At 40.1% G+C, this 22,157-nt stretch overlaps 1 protein-coding gene and 1 long non-coding RNA gene across 2 annotated transcripts in view; one reads left to right on the top strand and one right to left on the bottom strand.

The window, feature by feature from the left end:
* The window catches only part of mpp7b (MAGUK p55 scaffold protein 7b), an 89,965-nt gene that overhangs the window by 14,473 nt on the left and 53,335 nt on the right, over positions 1-22,157 (bottom strand). The window contains exons 11-12 of the mRNA XM_089131008.1: positions 6,957-7,121; positions 424-504 (exon numbers count right to left, since the gene is read on the bottom strand). Of these exons, the coding sequence (XP_088987134.1) occupies positions 424-504; positions 6,957-7,121 (246 nt within the window). The remainder of the gene's footprint in view (positions 1-423; positions 505-6,956; positions 7,122-22,157) is intronic.
* On the top strand, positions 17,196-18,685 carry LOC148981397 (uncharacterized). Its single transcript, XR_016168495.1, has 4 exons — positions 17,196-17,316; positions 17,482-17,553; positions 17,760-17,970; positions 18,164-18,685. It is a non-coding gene; the product is annotated as an uncharacterized LOC148981397 (long non-coding RNA).

A 22,157-nucleotide genomic window follows, 5' to 3' on the forward strand; every position in this document is an offset into this window, starting at 1 on the left:
AGAAAGACATGGACATCTTGGATGACATGGGGGTGAGTAAATTATCAGCAAAAGTTTTTTCAAAAGTGAACTAATCCTTTAAAATCTAACAACAATGATGTCATAATGTGCTTCTTTAGCACAAAACATAAGCTGCAATTTTCAGGCTGGTCCAGCTAATGCACAAGTTGAGAGTCAACAAGCGGGCTATGCATTTTTTTATTCCCTCTAAATTATTCCCATTAATTTTTCTTTGAGTGGTCTGTCTCATTCTCTCGATAATGATTAAACTATGCTTATAGTTTGGCTGGTAACGGTTTCCCCAAAATTGAACTACACTTAAAGCAGCTCTAAAGAGGTTTACACACACAGGTCTTATTGGTTGTTTTGAAAGAGATACATGCTATCTGGTTGATTTATTGCACAAATGTTATATGAACTCACATGGCACAGTTACACTGAAGTGTTCTGGGTCAGAGAGTAGAAGTCTTCTCTTTAACTCGTTCACACCAACTCCGACAGGCCCTGTTCAACACACATACACACACCAGCAGTTTATCACTAACCAATTCATCAACAATGAAAAAAGCAATAAAGCAGCAGTCAGCATTCACTTTAAAATTCATTCAATATAAACACAAGCTTATCTAAATCACCAGTACACATTTCCATCACTTATGATCCCTGCTCAAATATTTTCTCTTTTATCTTGCGCCCAATATAAAAGACTGCAGACATGGCTGGTTGAGTGGTACATGAACAACTTCAGTGAAGTCCTTGTTTGTAGGCGGACATGTAAATGGACTGTCTGGGCCATGAAGTGGCCCATTATTCCAACAGGCATCTGCTGTTTCCATCACTGGGACGCAAGTATGAGGATGATGGGGTAATGCTGTATTGATTTCAAGCTGTGGCTCCCGCCACTCGCACCCATTCCAAAACACAGATCCAGTCTCTGCTCTGGCCTGAGCATCCCCAGAAGGTAAAGCCATATTACTGTAGTGAAAATGAAGAATCTGTCTGGTGCCCACTCAAGAGAGACTAGAAGTCAACGTCTGCCAGCCGCATAAACAGACATGATGGTCCCTGCGGGTGCATCTCAAGAAATCATAGTATGCAATCGCTACACTGGCCTTCTCGATGTGATTCAGGAGTGAAATTCCTGCCATTCTGATAACGCATGAAATGCCAATTCACCTCATGTTTGGCCCAGTATTGCTTTTCACAGCAAACGAGTTTCACAGAGTAAGAGGAAAGAACCAAATCGCATAGAAGTTGAATATGAAAATATTCAGCCATCTTGTTTGACCCCACGTGAGCTTTCTTCCCTCGAAGTCATCATCCACCAGTGCTCATCTCGCAAACAAACCTGTGGGTTGATGGTCTTCGAAATATTTGCAAGCTATGTCTGTGGTCAGTTGAACAAACACATTAAGGAAGATACAGTATATTTTCATTCCGGGATGTCTTTTAAGTTATAGTTCTATATGGCATTCCTAGGCAAGCAGCGATCATAGAGTTAGTCAAATTAGACGTTAACGTTCTGTATCCATGGCCAACATAAACTCATGAGAATGACATACATTACAAGTGAAACTAGTCATTTGTGCAACAACCTGCTCATTAGAGATGAGCAAACTGCTTTGGTGGGCTCAAACTATTGTGGACATCATATTAGAAAGTTCATGATAAAAAACTGGACATGTTGTTTAAAAGAAATTTGGAAAATACAGTTTTCAATGTAAAAGGATTCTTTAAATAAATATCATGAATTATTGATCTATAACTATCAACGTTGTTTTGTTTTGTTTATTTTTGTTTGTTTTGTGTTTTTTTTTTTTTTTTTTTTTTTTTTTTTGCGGGGTCACATATTAATTTAAAACCTGAACTAACCTTGCTTTGTCACAAAATCAACTTTTCTAATATTTTAAGAGACTTACTGACCTCAAGGACAAAAATATTGAATAAATAAAAATGTATTTTATTTTATTTATTTATAAAAAAAAAAAACATTTTCTTCATTATGATGGCAGGATAGTTACATTACCCTGATATTTTATGCCCCAAAAACTATATCAAAATGCATATTAAAAAAGACATTAGAAAACATGATTATTAAAGAGATATGTAAAATTTTATCTACTTTACACTATTACAAATGCATTATTATGTATGTATCAATTCGATTTTAATGTATTTTCAAAAAATTCATATATAGAACACAACTACTAACATAAATAAAATAAATAATGAAACTACATAACATATGTGTGTCACAGTCTTCGTCTGCACCATCCTGTCTGCGTCTCCAGCACTACACTTCCCAGGATCCTCTCGTCTCCACACCTGAACTCACTCCCTCATCAGCCTCCCGTTCAGCGTCCTGTTAATCTGTTACACCTGTTTTCCACCTTGTTATGTTTGATTCCCCTGTGTATTTAGTTCCCTCAGTTTCCTTCAGTCTTTGTCGATCGTTGTTAATGTTACGCTGTGTTCTGCCTGCCTGTCTTCAGTTTATTTGTGATTAAACCCTTATATTGGAGCTTTTTGGACTCTGCTTGTCTGTCTGCCTGCACCTACCCCGTGACAGAACGATCGACCCCCAAATTGGGATTAAAACATGGATTCCTTCGTGGCGGTTCAACTTCTCTGCCTGGAGCAGGAGGACCGGTCCCTGGAGGACCATTTGATGGATTTCCTCTCCCTCATTCCATCCACAACCTTCCCGGACGACAGCCTCTGCAGCTTTCTTTATGCTGGCCTCAACACCGCCACCAGAGCGCAGTTGTCCGGGAACGGTCCCCCGGGGAGTTTCGCAGCATATGTGGAGTGGGTGCTGGTGTCCTGCGGATCTCCCTACACCATCGATGACGGCACCAGCCCCACTCCAACGCTCGAGCCTTCCTCTCCACTGGTTCCGTCCAGCCCCGCCGAGCCGGGGCTCTCCTCTTCGCTGGTTTCGACCAGCCCCGTCCAGACCGTCCAGCCAGCGCCCGATACCGTCCAGCCAGAGCCAGAGCCCGAGACCGTCCAGCCAGAGCCAGAGCCCGAGACCGTCCAGCCAGAGCCAGAGCCCGAGACCGTCCAGCCAGAGCCAGAGCCCGAGACCGTCCAGCCAGAGCCAGAGCCCGAGACCGTCCAGCCAGAGCCAGAGCCCGAGACCGTCCAGCCAGAGCCAGAGCCCGAGACCGTCCAGCCAGAGCCAGAGCCCGAGACCGTCCAGCCAGAGCCAGAGCCCGAGACCGTCCAGCCAGAGCCAGAGCCCGAGACCGTCCAGCCAGAGCCCGAGACCGTCCAGCCAGAGCCCGAGACCAGGATCCCACCCTGCCTCCCTCTCCCGCCTCCTCTCATCTGTCCCCGTTCTTCTCTCCTGCCCTTCAGCTCCCCTAAACCAGCCTGGTCCGTGTTTCCCCGGCCTTCGCTTCACACCTCCTCTATCTGGACACTTCCTCGGGCCCCGGTCCCATCGGCTCCCCCGTGGCTGCTACCTCCCTCAGCTCCTCCATGGTCCCACAGTCCACCAGCTCGGCCAGGCTCCCTCGTCCCTCCGAACTCCCTGCACTCCCTCGTCATCCTCCCTTCACCTTTGGACTTCCTTCCCTTGGCTCCGCCCCGTCATGTCACCCCCCCGGTTCAGTTGGACTCCTCACTCCCTCCAGTCACCCGTCAGCCCTCACGCACTCTGACCTCACCGTGTCCCTCTGTGCCCCTGTCGTCACTTCCGTCACCTGAGCCTGCGGTGTCACCATGGTCCCTCGGTCCCTCCTCAGCACCATATGTCATCGGTCCCTCTGCTTCACCCTGGTCTCCTCTCCCATCTGCTCCGCCCCTGTCAGTCGGCCCCCTGGTGTTGTCAGCCCCGATTCCATCGGCTCCACCAGGGGTCCTCCCTCCAGCTGCTCCGCCCTGGTCTCGCCCTCATCACGCTCCGCCCTGGTCTCGCCCTCATCACGCTCCGCCCTGGTCTCGCCCTCAGCCTGCTCCGCCCTGGTCTCACCCTCAGCCTGCTCCGCCCTGGTCTCGCCCTCAGCCTGCTCCGCCCTGGCCACGCCCTCAGCCTGCTCCGCCCTGGCCACGCCCTCAGCCTGCTTTGCCCTGGGGACGCCCTCAGCCTGCTCCGCCCTGGGGACGCCCTCAGCCTGCTCCGCCCTGGCCACGCCCTCAGCCTGCTCCGCCCTGGCCACGCCCTCAGCCTGCTCCGCCCTGGCCACGCCCTCAGCCTGCTCCGCCCTGGCCACGCCCTCAGCCTGCTCCGCCCTGGCCACGCCCCGCCCAGGCCCCAGTTCTTCCCCCCTCCTTCCTCTGTTATGCGGCGTGAGGTCACGCCTCCCGGGAGGGGGGAGTTCTGTCACAGTCTTCGTCTGCACCATCCTGTCTGCGTCTCCAGCACTACACTTCCCAGGATCCTCTCGTCTCCACACCTGAACTCACTCCCTCATCAGCCTCCCGTTCAGCGTCCTGTTAATCTGTTACACCTGTTTTCCACCTTGTTATGTTTGATTCCCCTGTGTATTTAGTTCCCTCAGTTTCCTTCAGTCTTTGTCGATCGTTGTTAATGTTACGCTGTGTTCTGCCTGCCTGTCTTCAGTTTATTTGTGATTAAACCCTTATATTGGAGCTTTTTGGACTCTGCTTGTCTGTCTGCCTGCACCTACCCCGTGACAATGTGTATATAGGCCTATATATCTTATTTCATGTCACTGGCCTGAATTCTCCTTGTCTGAATCCAACATAACTCATCAATGGCAGACAAAAAAAAATCTGACTTAACTGAGATGATTTAATCTCTTTGTAATGAATCAACGCAGTCCTTGAACACACTGGCTCTTTGGCCAGACTTGTCAAGGCTCACTTGAAGTCCTTCAATACTGGGAGAGAGTTCACAGTGCTCCTGTACGTTTTTCTGTTGTTTGTTTAGGAAAGAAGTCTTGCATTCACCTACACCTTGCCAACAGCTGTTCTCACCCCTGATATATTTCAGAATTAATGCTCTAAATTTCCCACAGGGACACATTTTTGATTCAGCAGTGGATAAAATAGCGAAAAAGTCTGAATGATCTCACACTCCTCATCGAATTTCTAAGTAGAATATCATGCATTCGTAATTATGCAAACACCAGAGCAATGATGACGTTTTAGGCATACAGTTACTACTTTTATGACAATAGACATTCGACCTGCCAAGACGCCATTCAATTCAGAATATTTATATATAGATCCTCAGCAACAGAGAAGCTGAACTCCCTTTTCATTAAACTCCCGATAGCTCTGGATTTCATGCTTAATGGAATGTCAACTTTTGATTATGGTCATTTTCTTAACTCTTGTAACTGATGGACTGTGGCAACAGGGAACTTAAATGACATAAAAAAAAATAGTGTGTGGCTCCAGCTGTTTGAACGGCTTTCATGTTTAGATAATAAGCATATATTCTGCTGGCTCATTTGGAGTCTGCCTTTGGAAAATGACATTTTGCAGACCCAGGTCTACATCCAGACAGTACAATGAAAACAGATACATCCATACAGTATGTTAATTTAACCTTCCAGACTTGCTCTTTCTCTACATTATCTTTATTTTTTACTGATACAACAGGAAAGAGTGTTATTAAAGCAATGGTTCACCCAAAAATAAGAATATTAACATTTTATATATTATATATAAAATCACCCTCATTGTTCCAAACTTGTATGCAGTTTGTTCTTCTGAAGAACACAAAAGAATAATAAATTGCATGCAATTACAAAGAATAGCAACTGAAGCTGTCAAGCTTCAAAAATACACTGAAGAATCAAAAAATGGCATTTGACTTCTACGCTCTTTAAATATTGCTTTGTGTCAAATTTAAGTTAAAACCTTTACATACTCCCCAGCTCTCCTTTATTAGTGTTCATGAGAGATGTAGCGACATCTGATTTGTAAATGATTCACTAAGTCTGAAATCAGAATGTTCTGGTTCACAGCTCACTGGTGGGGAAGATAACCAATGATGAAAGTGTGATTTTAGTGTGAAATATAGCTACTACTTGATGTTTTTTTTTTGAAAGTTTTCATCAAAATATTATGTTACTGGACTGAAAACATATGATGAAGAATTTAAAGGGGCATTGTGCAACATTTCATGTTAAAAAAAAAAACCACACCTGTGTTTTTCTAACCCATACATGCTTAAACAATTGCCTGATTCTCTGATCACTGCGAATTGCCTCTATAATCCTGTACAGTAAAATAAATATGAGGGAATCGGGACGGAATTTGAGACTGGGCGTGACGTCATGCGCGTTCACGCTCGTATTCGCCGCCATTCTCCGTTTCAGCGAAGACAACTCGGGCGACAAAACTTTACTCAACTTTCAACAAAAGTAGAAGATGGATTCAAAGCGACCGGCTTGTAATTCATTCCAAACCCCAACGCAAACTCCACGTAAGAGAAAGAAAATACAACTTTTGTCTAGTGCCAGGCGTCAGAATAAGACGAGAGTCAACATCGGGAAGCTTTCAACAAATGGAGAGATCTCCGGTCGGCTCTAGGGCTCAAACAGGATCCTATACAAAGTAATAACTTGAATTGTTCATGAACGTGTTTCCATAATAATACAAGCATAAGTGGATACAGTAAGCACATAAAACAGTTCAGCATGAAGATAGATGGAAACAAACACCGAAGTTTTCTACTACCCCCATTTTCCCCTCACACATAAATTTACTCAAATGCCTTTCCTTTCATATATTTAAAATGACTTGCCGTTTTATAGCTTTATTACCTCTGAAGACATTATGACTGTAACAAAATATTTGTGCGGCTGATGCTCCTTTGGTTATGCAAATGTGCGTGTGGTCCATGAGCGTGCATGAACTTCTGGTTACAGTTTCGATTGTCGCCAGAGGGGGCATAGTTCTGCAAAAACTCAGAGACTTGCGCAATGCACCTTTAAGGTTTTTGATTACCTATTTATTTAAGCAAGAATATTTCTTACCAGTTAGAATTACAAGGTGGTACGGCTCTTCAGGGTTTCTCCTGTGAGGCAGAACCTCCTGATATATTGATAAATGGATAGTGGCATGTCCTTTACTCATCTTCTGCCTCATCTGTTGACTATTGTTGTCCCTCCGGCTCAGCCGGAAACTTCTCCTTAACCCAGCTGTTGGAAGGGAGAAAACTAAATCAATTAACTTAAAATCAATACACTTGTTAGCATTTTTTATTGATTTGAATTTGTATGACAGGCTTGATTTTTTTTTTGTTTCTCTTATATTTAGTAATGTATTTAAAAATTACTGCATAATTTCCTCAAAGTTCCTACCGAGTAAAATTGGCAAAAATATTTGGACAGTGGTACATGCATCTGTTTCTTATTAGACAAGTGCTTTTGTCTGAATCATTATTGTATATTTTATATAGCTGTCAATGTCTAGTTTTGCTTTGGAATTGGTTATTGGAACCTGAAATCAGACATGAGGACCAAAATAGGCTCAACAAAACTTAAAATTTAAATAAAAGAGGTAGTCAAAACAATAATCCAGACAAGACTAGCTGTTTGGTAAACCTCTGAGAAATGCAAGCATTCAGTGAACAAAGAAAACCAACAATCATCAGAGGAGGTCAGAGGAAAACATTAACTAAGAAGAAACCCCTTCAAGAACCTGTCCAACAGGAGTATTCAGGGTGAAGGAGATTTCTCAAAAGCATATCTGTTTGATGGAAGATTAAGTAGCAAATTTCAAGGATAGTGTTTCCCAACCCTGTTCCTGGAAGCCTCCAACTGTACACAATTTGGATTGCTGTCTTGTCTGACACACCCATTTCAAGTCTTGGAGTCTCTACAAATGAGATGATGAGTTGAATCAGGTGTGTTTGATTGGGGAGATATCCAAAAACGTGTAAAGTTTGGAAACATTGCTCTAGGATATCAAGCAGAACTGATTATTGTAGACCACGATTAAGTGCAGAACAGGATGGACACAATGACTTGTACATACCTTACTTGGAGAGGCTAACTTACAAGAACACAGGGTACGGTGTTCACTTTAGCGGTGCGGTGGAGTAGTCCACGTTCTACATGCTTTGTCATGCTGATGCTTTGTTAACTTCAGATGAGTTATCATAGCCAACTCAGTGATTGGACCATTGAAGTCCCTTAAGAACATCACATTAAAAATTTGGAAAACTTTTGGAAGAGCTGAATCCCTTTTACCGAAATGGGTTAAGGCCAGTCCTTAACAATTTAAGTCTTGCTCGGATCTATTTCCATGCAATCAAGATATGAGAAATCTCAATTCTTTGTGGAAATGTGAAGCACATTGTTCCGAACTTGGACAAAGTTCCCTTTCTATGATAGTTTGTGGACAAGGTACTTAGTAATAAATATGCGTATTCTGTTAAGCATGTCCCAACTGATGAAAGTCTGGAAGACTTTAGTAACCTGAAAGACTGGGAGACCGACCAAGTCAATTCATTAACTGGCTCAGGTATGTTTAATATTGGCCAGTTTAGTTCTAGCTCCATTCAAACAAAACTGAACCAGTTGATGAAGGTCTTCAAGATTACTAGTAAGTGTGGCAGGAATATGACTGGACATCCCTGATTTAGAGCCTGCAAAGAGTCTTTGTGAAGATGGTGGAACCTTTATGAAACTCAAAAGCTGAAGCCATGAAAAGAGAATAATTATTGTGTGATTTTTTTTTTTTAAAACCAAATGTAGTTAACAATTGGGTAGATTCTTCATTCCAACAAGGAAAAACTCTGGTTCTGGAAGGCCACATATTACCGTGCTAAAAAAAAACAAGCATTAACCAGCATGAAATGGAGCTGGTGAAACTTGTTCACCAGCATGGACGAGTTGTAATATATAATATTGTAATATTATATAATAAATTAAAATGTAATTTCTTGTACTCCCTCTTTTAATAGAAATTTGAATTGCTGTCTAAAAACTGGTAAAAAGTTTCAAAGGAAATGTCAAATGCCAAATAAAATCATAACAATAAGCAGTTTGTTCAATAACTGAGAAAATGAGTCAAGTCAAGTCTTCTCAAATGAGGAGAGCACTTTCAATGGCACAGTTAATAACAACTTGATACGTTCAGAATTGTTGTTGAAAGTTATAAAAACTTTCATGCTCATTTAGGAAATCCCGTTGTGTCAAAATCCAGCAGTCAATCATTGATTCCAAAAATAATCATATAATATTGTAGACAATAGTTATAGCATGCACTTTCAACAATCGCTGAAAGATTGAACTGAACCAATGTCAAGGGCCAAGTGGGGAAACATTAATCACCATAATGGTGACTTCAACAACATTTGTACGTGTACCATATGAAATAAATAAAGCCAAACTGGTTTGTAGTAAGTGAACATGGTAATGCTGTTTTTCATTATTTTTTTGGAGATATTATTTGTTTTATTTGCAGATAATTTGATCCAAGGCGGTGTGGCTGTAAGTCAGTTAGTTAGTCTGTAGTTGTGTGTCTGCTCAACTCTTCTCTCGTTTTGTTCTTGACGTTACTCTTATCTTCAGAGATTCTGCTTGTGAATTGCAGGTTTCATCACTAATGTAATCATTTTTGTAGAGTGAATCTACTTTTTCCTCACTAATAATTGCAACACTGCTTCAGTGTTACTTTTACTCACTATAGATCAGGACAATATGAAAACTGAGCAGTGTTTCTTTAACACTGAGGATTTTGCTGTGATACACAAGTAAACATGTAACCTGTAAAAGGTGCTTTTCTTTCATAAAAAAATTATATTTAAATTAATTAAAAAATTGTCTTAATCTTTATTTATCTATGAACACAGATTAAGAAATGTAATATGTGACACAGGTTTGTTTTGTTGTTGTTGCGGTCTTGCTGGGATGATACCAGCACTCAAAAAGACAAGATATGCTCGTAAGTTGGTCCCAGTTGGAAAAACATACCTTATGCTAGCTCACCTACACACCTGCTTCCCATGCTCGGGACAATAAAACCAGCAACCAGCATACCAGCATCCCAAAATGTTCCCATGCTAGGATCTAGCAAACCAGCAATCGTATGCTGTATACTGGTGACCGAAACCAGGGCTTTTGTGCTTATTCTGCAATAGGAAAGTAATGAGATCTAATCTTCAACTTTAATATTCATAACTAGGGGGAAAGGGTTTGATAAGGAACCCAACCACCTCTTTATCAAATTCAGCAGCGCAAACTAAACATACAGTAATCACAAGCTTTATTTCAACATAAATCAAATGAAGTATTGTGCAATAAACAAACAAAATATCTCAGTTTGTAGGATTTTTGTGGAAAAGATACATATATCAAACTCAATTTACTCAAGTAACATTCAAACAAACTGACATCATTTATAAACAGATTAGTAAAAATGTTGGGTAATCACTGTCAAAAACATTTTCTGCCATGTCAAGAAATTAAATCTGGAAGCCATTCAACAATTGTCCAGTTCATGTGGTAGCTACCTTTTATAAGTCTCATAAACACATTGGAGGGGTACTGAATAGCTGTTGATGTTCATCTACACCTCTGGGGAATTATGTAAAGGAGGGTCTGAACATAGGAACATAGCTGTCTTGATGAACAGATGTGAGCATATCTCACATTGTCTGCTGCAGTATCCCCTGTACAAATGCTTATTTGATTGGTCCCACCAATATTAATCTTGCTGAATCCCTTAAATACTTCCAGACTTTTAGTGTCCCACATAGACAGCAAAATCCAGCCTGAAGGCAAAGCTGCTTCTGGATAAATATATCAAAAAGAAGCTAGGAAGTTTTGACAGAGATAATCAAACCAATGCCTGGATATTAATTTTATCAGAGTGGTCCACTGGACTCCCACTAGATAAGAATCTCTAGACAGTAATTTTTCATTCTTGGGTTATTTACATTTTTTTATATTCTTTCTTATTAATGGATACAACTCAGGATAACTAAGTAGACTTAAAAAAATACTAAATATCCAATACAAAAATTATGGTTACACATTATTTTAAGATGTGCAACAATAAATTTCGTAATATTAATTAACAACATGTACTTACTATGGGGTTAGGGTAAAGATGAGGGTTTGGTTTAGGGTTAGGTGCACGTGTGCATAAAATTTACTGTTATTACAATATAGTAAGTACATGAAATGTGTACTAGGACACTGTAAAATAAAGTGTTATACTTTATTTTCATGGTCCAATTTAGACACTCCAACTATAAGTAACTCTACATGTCAAGTAACTCTCATTGGAGTATTAGTAGACTGTTCATAGCTGTTACTTTATGATTATGTGTTAGGATCAGTAGAATAAGTTGACATACTTGCAAAGTTAGTCAGCTGAATGTTTTTTGGGGGACAACCAAAATAAAGTGTTAGCAGATATTAAACAGCCCGTCTACTAATATTAATGCTAATAATTCTAATGAGAGTTAGTTGACATGTAGTTACTAATACTGTAGTTAGTTTTCATACAAATAAAACAAAACAAAGAGCTGGATTTATTCCCAGCAGTTGATAAATTTATTAAATACAAACTCTAAACAAACAACATGACATCATGACTTTTGCGTAAACATACACGCCACTTTCAAGTCAAGTGGCGTGTTATCTATACGCATTTTGAGCTATCAGTGTGTATGCATGTACAAACCCAATTCCATAAAAGTTGGGACACTATACAAATTGTGAATAAAAACAGAATGCAATGATGTGGAAGTTTCAAATTTCAATATTATATTTAGAATACAACATAGATGACATATCAAATGTTTAAACTGAGAAAATGCATAATTTTAAGGGAAAAATAAGTTGATTTTAAATTTCATGGCATCAACACATCTCAAAAAAGTTGGGACAAGGCCATTTTTACCACTGTGTGGCATCCCCTCTTCTTTTAATAACAGTCTGCAAACGTCTGGGGACTGAGGAGACAAGTTGCTCAAGTTTAGGAATAGGAATGTTGTCCCATTCTTGTCTAATAAAGGCTTCTAGTTGCTCAACTGTCTTAGGTCTTCTTTGTTGCATCTTCCTCTTTATGATGCGCCAAATGTTTTCTATGGGTGAAAGATCTGGACTGCAGGCTGGCCATTTCAGTACCCGGATCCTTCTTGTACGCAGCCATAATGTTGTAATTGATGCAGTATGTGGTTTGGCATTGTCTTGTTGGAAAATACAAGGTCTTCCCTGAAAGAGACGATGTCTGGATGGGAGCATATGTTGTTCTAGAACTTGAATATACCTTTCAGCATTGATGGTGCCTTTCCAGATGTGTAAGCTGCCCATGCCACACGCACTCATGCAACCCCATACCATCAGAGATGCAGGCTTCTGAACTGAGCGCTGATAACAACTTGGGTTGTCCTTGTCCTCTTTAGTCCGGATGACATGGCGTCCCAGTTTTCCAAAAAGAACTTCAAATTTTGATTCGTCTGACCACAGAACAGTTTTCCACTTTGCTAGAGTCCACTTTAAATGAGCCTTGGCCCAGAGAAAACGCCTGCGCTTCTGGTTCCCGTTTAGATGGCTTCTTTTTTGACCTATAGAGTTTTAGCCGGCAACGGTGAATGGCACGGTGGATTGTGTTCACTGACAATGTTTTCTGGAAGTATTCTTGAGCTCATGTTGTGATTTCCATTACAGTAGCATTCCTGTGTGTGATGCAGTGCCGTCTAAGGGCCCGAAGATCACGGGCATTCAGTATGGTTTTCCGGCCTTGACCCTTATGCACAGAGATTGTTCCAGATTCTCTGAATCTTTGGATGATATTATGCACTGTTGATGATGATAACTTCAAACTCTTTGCAATTTTTCTGTGAGAAACTCCTTTCTGATATTGCTCCACTATTTTTTGCCTCGGCATTGGGGGAATTGGTGATCCTCTGCCCATCTTGACTTCTGAGAGACACTGCCACTCTGAGAGGCTCTTTTTATACCCAATCATGTTGACAATTGACCTAATAAGTTGCAAATTGGTCCTCCAGCTGTTCCTTATATGTACATTTAACTTTTCTGGCCTCTTATTGCTACCATTGTCCCAACTTTTTTGGAATTTGTTGCTCTCATGAAATCCAAAAGGAGCCAATATTTGGCATGGCAATTCAAAATGTCTCAATTTCAATATTTGATAGGTCATCTATGTTGTATTCTAAATATAATATTGAAATTTGAAACGTCCACATCATTGCATTCTGTTTTTATTCACAATTTGTACAGTGTCCCAACTTTTATGGAATTGGGTTTGTATGTCTACGCCATTAATGTCCGAGTGATTCCTCGTGTATGTACACGCCGTTAAATGTGACATCTGGGGAGCGATATTTTTGTTCCTAGGATAGTAGGGGAACACTCATAAAAAATAATAACCCCAGTGACGGGTAGGTTTAGGGACGGGGTTGAGGTAGGACATATATTTATACAGTAATAAAGTCAACGGCGTTCATAAACACGCTGAAAAGCGATTATGGGTGTTGATAGCATGCCAAAAATGGAAATACAAATTGGTGTGTCATACACACAATTGCATGAGATCAGTCTGAAACAAAATACTCAGAAAACTAGCACTAAAAACACAAACAGAATGTGATTAAAACAGACAATGAACTGATAGAATCATATAGCTTAAATACACAACAAAACAATCAATGAAATGAACAGCAGCTGTAACAATTTAAATTAATAATAAAAATAAATAAATAACCAAAACACAGGACACTGAACTAAAACATGTGACAAATCCCGCCAAATTAGAAACAAAAACCTTGTTGACACCTTGTAATAAGATGAGTTTTGGTTGATTAGATCCCAATTGGACGGTGCTAAATACTCGGTCTAAAACGTTTTGAGCTTGTCCACTTTCAACCACTTCCAGAGGTAGTCGAAAATCCATTTGACTTTCAAATCGGATTGCTTCCATATGCAAACCCCAGTTTGGTTTGAGGATGAAAAACATATTTATTTTTTACAGTAATGCACTGTACTTGTAATTACTTTAAAACTGAAATACGTTATGGTATTGTAAATCTTAATTACAGTAAGTTACTGTAAACTTTGTGTACCAAGCTCAATGATCACCCGTAGCATCTCCCCCCATCCCCCCATGGCCTCACTCCTTATTTACATCAAATAAAATAAACAAAGTCCACCAGAGGAGGGCGGAGGCTTGGATTGAGGATGCAGGGCAGGCATGAGGGAAGACCACAGGAACCAAGGTTGAGCAAACAGTGGGAATATAAGACGGAGGCAGAAGCCAGGGAGGGTTTGGGTTTTTGCCAGTTTATTGTATATCACATTTTTTAACGTTATATCTGTTTTTGCCTTGGTTCCTTCTTTGGACAGTCTATTTTGTTCACCAACCCTTGTCTGTATATTTTAACCATCCCTTTGGCTGTTGATTTGGATTTATTGTTTCAGTAAACTTCTGCGAATGGATTCAAAACCAAAATCAAGCCTGAGTCCATTGAATGGTCTCCTTATTGCCAAGAACACTGTTTTAACTCAAAGATCACATTACTATGTTTTACCATGAGCGTGGAAAGCCCAGATACTCACAAAACTACAGTGATTCCAGTTGAAAACATTGAATTCTCAGAGGTCTTCAGTAACGCAAAGGCAAACCATCCTCTCCATTGGCCATTAAACATCTCCCAAATAATGCACCTCCCAATGCAAATTACCCCTTGTCACGTCCAGAGACTCAGGCTATGGAAAACTATTTTGAAGAAGCATAACATCAGGCTTTACCCGTCACTCTACATCCTCAGCAGTGATAGGGTTTTTCTTTGTGGAGAAAAAAAGATGGCAGGCTAAGACCATGCACTTATAGAGGCCTCAATACAATCCCAATAAATAACAGATAGCTTCTTCCTCTCATCCCTTCATCATTTGGACCAGAGAAGGAGATGAAAGGGAGACTGCCATCCTCACCACTATAAATACCAGATCTTGCCATTTGGTCTCTTCAATGCGCCTTCTGTCTTCCAGTCTTTCATTAATAAAATCTTCAGGGACCTCCTCAACCATTTTGTCATTGCATACATTGATATCCCAATCTATTCCCCCCAAAAAGCCGAACACATCCAACATGTCAAGACAATCTTAACCCGGCTCCAACAGAGCCAATTCTACATCACCAGTAGCACATTTTTAGGATACATCATCAGTCATAAAGGTGAGATGGACCAATCCACAGTCAAAGCAGTCACTGAATGGCCACTGCCTACCACTTTCAAACAACTTGCTTGGTTTTGCAAACCTCTACAGATTTATCAATTGATGTATTTTGCAGCTATTAATGAACTGAATAAACATTGATCTGACTTAGGACCCGTCCACACTACTGCGTTTTCGTTTAAAAACGGAGACCTTTTGCTACATTTTCACCTCCCGTCCAGACTAAAACGGAGAAGTTTAGAAACGCTGCAGCTCCGTTTTTCGTTTTGAATCTCCGGAGGGCGTTTTAGTGTGGACGAGACAAAACGTAGGACTTCAGAAACGCTGACGCAGGGGCTGACGCTTGGCTCCACGATTGGGTGTTATCAGTCATGACGTATCCTTCCCTGATTCGCCAACCACTGTTTACACCGGCACGCGCATGCCCAGTGTTGGTGAATGGTCACGTGATCCGCGTTTTCAGTCATTTTAATGTGGACAGAGATCCTTTCTAATACGCAGATAAAACGCTGGTGTGGACGGAGACCGTATTCGTTTTAATTCTCCGTTTTTAAACGAAAACGCAGTACTGTTGACGGGGCCTTAAACTGAATAATTAGATTATGTGCTTGTTAGAACTGCTTTTCATGAGAATTTGAATTTCTAACTATTTTGAAACAAACTGTATTGAATTAAGAGCTAGAGAAATAGATGTGCTTGACTTGTATGCATATTCAGTATATACACACAAATAAACGTAAATGCAAGGGTGAAAAAAACAACCTCAAAATGTTCCAAAAACATTGAGGGGATTTTTTTTAAGTGATCAAATTGTAGGTGATATTTACAAAATAAAAATAACTCATTTTTTTCTTTATAGTATTTCTCTACCCAGATAGCAACAAAGTCTGGGCCGAGTCTGGCTTATATTCGGCACTTCTGGCTTAATTCTGGCACTGTTTTTTTCACACTCTTGTGTCAAACAATACTAGGCTAAGCTCTGGCTGGAGTCTGGCTAACCAAAAGAAACAAATCAAATTGTATCTGTTTGGCTAAGCTTTGGCTTGAGTTCGGTCTGCCAGAATAAGGACATTTTTGGCTGAGATCTGGTTGGGTTTTGGTTGGCTGAGCAAATAACAGACCTCATGAAAGTGCTGTACTGTAAAATAGCCGTGTAAGATGTGGTGTTAAATTGGTTCATATTTTAGACATAATTATAATGCAACCTCATAAATAGGGTTAATTTTGTTAAAAATAATAAAATGAAATAAGTTTGTTATAGACCTAGTTAAAAATACATATAGATATGTATGCAAATAGTTCTCTTTTACACAGGCAGGTTTTAAGGAAAGAAGCCTTGATTATTCTATTGGCAAGATTATTTTAATGGGGGGGGGGGGGGGGGGTTAAGGAGGTGATAATGTGCAGATTGCAGAATGGAAAAAAAAAGATGTTTGCAAAATGACTGAAGACAAATGGTTCAGTCTGCAGCATAGACAAAAGATTGAATGGAACTGAAAGAGTAGGCTACTTTGTGGTTATCCAAATGGTAATCAATATGCCACACACACACACACACACACACACACACACACACACACACACAAAAATTCACTTTTTGGGGAATTTATTAGGTAGCCTACAGATGTACTACAAAAACCCATGGTTAAACTATGATTTTTTGAAGCAAAAACCACCCATGCTTTGAGTTTTCACAATTCCTCAATAAAAAAATTATATAATCTCCATAAAATAGCCTATACATAGCCTATTGTAAGTATTTGGAGAATAAACATTTATGTTCTCCACGTAAACCATTGAAATCGGTTAAATAAAACGTGGTTCTGTTTTTAAAAATCTCCGGGAAACTTGCGTGTTTTTAGAGCAGTGTGAGCAAACCACGCGGCAGTCGATGCGACGTCTGTGGCTGCTGATACAATCTGGTTTGCAATGCATCATGGAAATTGTAGTTGATTTACATGTACAGTGTTAAATCCGCTTTGCAAAAAGACTACTTTTCCCAGAATGCACCCAGTGACACCATCCCGCCTACCAGAGGATCCGGAAGTTGCGTAGCAGCTATTCAGCAACTCAACGCGCAGTCGCGGTGAAATTCAAATAACTAAGTTAGTTGTTCTAACTTCGACATTCACGCTGTGTTGGTTTTATCTTTTGAAGTTTTAATAGCTACATGATCAAGGTAAGTTTATAGTTTTTCACTATCTTAACACGTGGATTTTAATCTATAGCGCATTACTAGATACGATTTTTGGGGGGTTTGTGTGGTTGGATTTTATTTGTTTTTATGTTGGAGAGGAAATAGAATTGATGTTTGAATTCTGTTTTTCATTGAAAATTAACATAGTGAAGAACATCGGAAGCTGCTTCTTGCTGAACAACAGCTGATCTTTCTGAGGCCACCAAAACGGAAAATAAAGTAAGATTGACTATTTTTTAACGTTAATTCATTAACATAGACCTTTCTTACAGGTCCTTATATATTTGTGCAGTTTAACACATTATAATGCACATTTCTTTTTGAATTGCAAAAAGGGAATTTGTCACTGAATAGTCTTTACATGACCATACCACACTTTCTTAATCAAATTTAGTAATCATTAAAAAAATGTACCTTTCCTAAAGATGAAACAGGCGACTAATGGATGAAAATGACCCCGATGAGGAGGCTACTGCAGCCATGGCAAGTAGAGAAGTTCACAAGACCTCACAGAACATCGCAGGCAACAGGATTTAACTTTACAGTCTCACAGACAGGCAATACAGTCACCATGGCATCATGAAACACCCAGACCACAGAGAAAAAGCCTCTCAAGTGATGACCGATTAATAAGATGTAAGATTTCATTTAGTACTTTTAATAAGATGTAAGATTTCATTTCGTATTTTTCATCATATATTCACTGTTAGTGTAAGGATACTATAGCATGTGTCATAGCAGTGGTGGTGTGGCATGCATGACACATTTACACTTTTGCTTTACTGTTTGTATGAATTTAATGTATTGCTTGGTTTCTGTTGCTTTTTAGTACGGTGGCTGAGAGGTCTCAACATTCTGCAACAGAAGAAAATGGATGCAAACAGAAAAAAAACCCTGTAAAATAAGAACATCTTTATCACATGTGCTAAAACACAACCAAATACATAAATGCTCTCCAAATGTCCGGCCAACAAATATCTACTCGACAATGGTGTTCATTGTTTTATTTTTATTATTATTTATTGTTTGCATTGTATTTGCAGCATGTGTGTTGTGAAACTGATGTCTTGACTTGCTGGTGTTTTTCTTGTTTGCATGTTTTCTTCTGTTGCAGGACTTTGAGATCTCTCGGCCAACATATTTTTGTTAATTTTTGTATCTCATTATTTAAGAATGCCACATACACATTTTTGTTACATTTTAATTTATTGCTGTCTTTTTATTATTCTTGTAATGTGAATTATAGTTATATTTTGTTTTGTCTTACTCTAGTATTGGCTTGTATTTTGTTGTTTATCCTTTTATCTGGCTGAGATTGTCTTCCCTTCTCAATAAAATATTGTTCTTTGCATTTCTGTAGTGTCATTTTTTTTATTATACCTTGTTTTACACAGGAATAATTTCTGGTTCAGTTTTGGGGACTCTGGTATAATATTGGCCCAGTTATGGCTGTTTTCTGCAGCTTCTGGATAAGATGTGGCTGAGTTCTGGCCTAAAGGTGGTGGCAGTTTGGCTTTTGTCTGGCTGACATATGGGGAGTACGGCGTTGTTTTGGCCCAGTTCTGGGTAATATCTGGGTACACTGCAAAGCTCTGGGCGAGTTTTGGTTTGCTCACGGCTTTGATCTGGTTGACTTACGGCAAACAGCACTTGGGCCAACCTTGGCCCGTAATTCCATGCGGTATGTGGGCCAAAATCTCAGCCGAAATTAAGCCAGATCCGGCCCAAGGCCAATTTGCTATCTGGGTATGGAATGGGTATTTCTTTCTCAAAACAATGAGTTTTGATTTCTTAGTGAACAAATTGTGTAAGTGTTTTCACTAGGGCTGGGGTAAACAATTATTAACTAAACGATTAGTTGGGCGATTATTTTATCGATTAGTCGACTAATCTAATGACTATTTGGACGACTAATATAAAGAATATTTTTTCTGCTGCTCAATTAATAAAAAAAACAATATGTCAAATAAATACTGGCATACTGAATCAAGATACTATAATCTGGCTAACGTTAGTCTAATGTTATGTATTTGAACACACCATCATTATAACTCTACAACCGCCAAAACCGTGTTATTAAAATATTTTTTACAAACATTTTTTATCATAGAGAATGTTTAAATATTAATATCAGCTGAGGAGGGAAACGGAGGCGGAGTTAGTGGTGTGATCGGAGGTTGCTACTGTTGGAGATGAATCGGGAGAGGTTTGTGCACCTACTGATCAGAGCGCGGAGACACGGAGTAAAGCCTTGTTTATACTCGACATGTCCGCACGAGCGCGAATGTGCGCACGGCAAAAATGACGCGTTGGGTGCGCAAGACCAGGAAGACTGTAGGCTTGTTTGAGATGCGCCTCGCCTCGCCTGCAATGTAGTCGAGAGTAGGCGGCTGCAGTGAGGGGAGGAGTGAAAAAAGCGCAATAAAGCCGGACAGATCTCGGTTCTCGCAGTGAATCAGACATCTGTGAGATCAAAGGCGGATATCGCGGGATTAACGGGATTCACGCTCGTGCACGTGTTGCTAATAAACTGTTGCTTTTATATAAAAATAAATAGGCTATAATGAACAAGACACCCAAAGTACTTGTTATTTAATTACATTCCAAATATGTGTTTATCAATCTTTTTTTTTCTTTAATACAGACGTGTTTTTATATAGCCTATTGTTTTAACAAAAATGAAATATAACCCATATGGCACTGTCAGAGAGTTTATTCACCCATATGTAGGCCTATACACATAAAACATGATATCAGTTTTAAAATCAAACATTTTAAAAGAGAACAATTCATCTGTTGTTCTTTTATTTTTATTTTTATTTATTTTACCTTTTTATTAGAATGCAAGTTTCAAACATAGCCTACCTACAAGCACCACAATTCGTGAAACAAATAGGCCTATTATACAGTGACAAATAAATAAACATCAGAATAAAATTAATAATAAAATAGCCTAAATAAATAAATCAAAATAAGCTTAGCTTAAATAGACAGACTTACAAACTTCATCATCTATAAAATGAGAGCTATTTTTCACTTGAACATTTTAGAGTAGGCCTAGTATATTTGAGTTACTGACTATAGCTTTCTTATTTTTAACCCGTTTAAGAGATTCACAATATATATCAGTTTCAATTTGAAAAAAATAAATAAATAAATAAAACATGGCCTTGATTTGGAGAATTTAGCTTAATGAATATGGAATTTACCTTCATCACTGTTGTTTAAACCAATGAGCATTAAGCTGTGTCGTCAGCAAGTCGTTTCCCATCATGCTTTTGATCAGCGCAGTCGGTGGAGAGCAACTGCGCGCGACTGCAGAATCCGACCCTTCCGCCTTGCGCTCGCGAGAGTTTTTTGACATACGTCGGCATGACATCAGAGCCAGGCGGACCGTTCTCGGACACATTTCTAACCGGCATGCATCTCGCGCTGATCACCGGTGATCGATTCTGCGCAGAATTTGCTCATCTCAAACAAGCCTTGTGGCTGGCTGCTGTGTACGCCTTTTTTTGTAACAGCGCGCCCGGCGCCGCGTCCGGAAGCGGCTTCGAGACGAATCTACCCGAGCTTGTACGTCTCACCACACCGGCACCCAGTTTGCGCATCTAAATTGCAATTTTCTTTTCTTAAGGGTTTGTTTACTGTGTGTGATTCATTTAATGGATAGCACATTCACTTCAAGTTGTCTTCGTCCTCTATTCTGAAATGTTTCGGTCTCCCACGTGTGTGTGGCAAGCTGTACCGCCAGGAACATGCAAAAAATAAATAAATAAAGAAGCGTCGACGCAAAAATATGACGTCGACGCAATTTTGACGTCGAATAATCGACGTCATCGACGCGCCGCTACAGCACTAGTTTTCACACATGATCATTGGGTGTAGCTAATCAGTAAATGAGTGTGCTATTTCCCAAATGAAACACAAGAGCTGTTAATTTTACACACTTGGTCTCAAGATTGGTACATGAGTGAATTGTTTCACTGAGTGGGCCTCAAGTACAATAAAGGACAAAAAAACAGGTCATATTCTTCATATTCATATGATTCTAATATCTAGTTAATGAGCACAACAATGCTCCTAAAGACAATTTCCTAGTCCATGACACTATAATTCCATCAGCCTTTATGCTCATCGCCGTTCACAGATGACCTTGGTTACAACTAATGAACATTACTGCTTGTTTCCATTATGTTCAAAGAAAGCTGAGTGGCTGGCAGTAAACAACTTGGAACAGGCCTGATCCTTAATGCAACCGATGAGTGGTGATCATAACATGATGGTGGTGCTGACAGAGGCTGACTTTATCAAAAGATTAGAAATCTGGAACCAGCAGCATTTTTTGGTGTCGGAAAAATGACAGAAACATGGCTACATGAGCAGTTTCAGAAAATAACACCATGCAGGAGTCACCACTGCAGAAGGTTAATGTTCCTTAATTCATGGGCTACACATAAGCAGGGCTTTCACCACATGCATGCGGTCTCACGGAAGCCATGTTGTGGGCAAGGCGAGGCCCTGTCTTACTGAAATGAAACGGGCATCTCCTAGCTCTGACATCTGTGAAATTACACTCCGTGGGTAGAACAGCCTCTGTCTTATTATAAGTTAGAGATGTTTGAGTTTTTGGAAGCCGTTTTGTAGGGATCATGGTAATCCTGGCGGTCATGTTGTTTTCCAGAGTCTGTAACATGGAATATCACTGCAGACAGGGAGCAATAGATCTCAGTGCCATTACATGCAGACTGCCTAACAGAGGGGAAAAAACAAGAACAAAAAAAAAAAAAAAACCCAGGACACATAACATCTTGGTTACTGATGTA

Source organism: Pimephales promelas, chromosome 5 (assembly GCF_988280905.1).
Source record: "Pimephales promelas chromosome 5, fPimPro1.hap1.1, whole genome shotgun sequence".
NCBI lineage: Eukaryota > Metazoa > Chordata > Actinopteri > Cypriniformes > Leuciscidae > Pimephales > Pimephales promelas.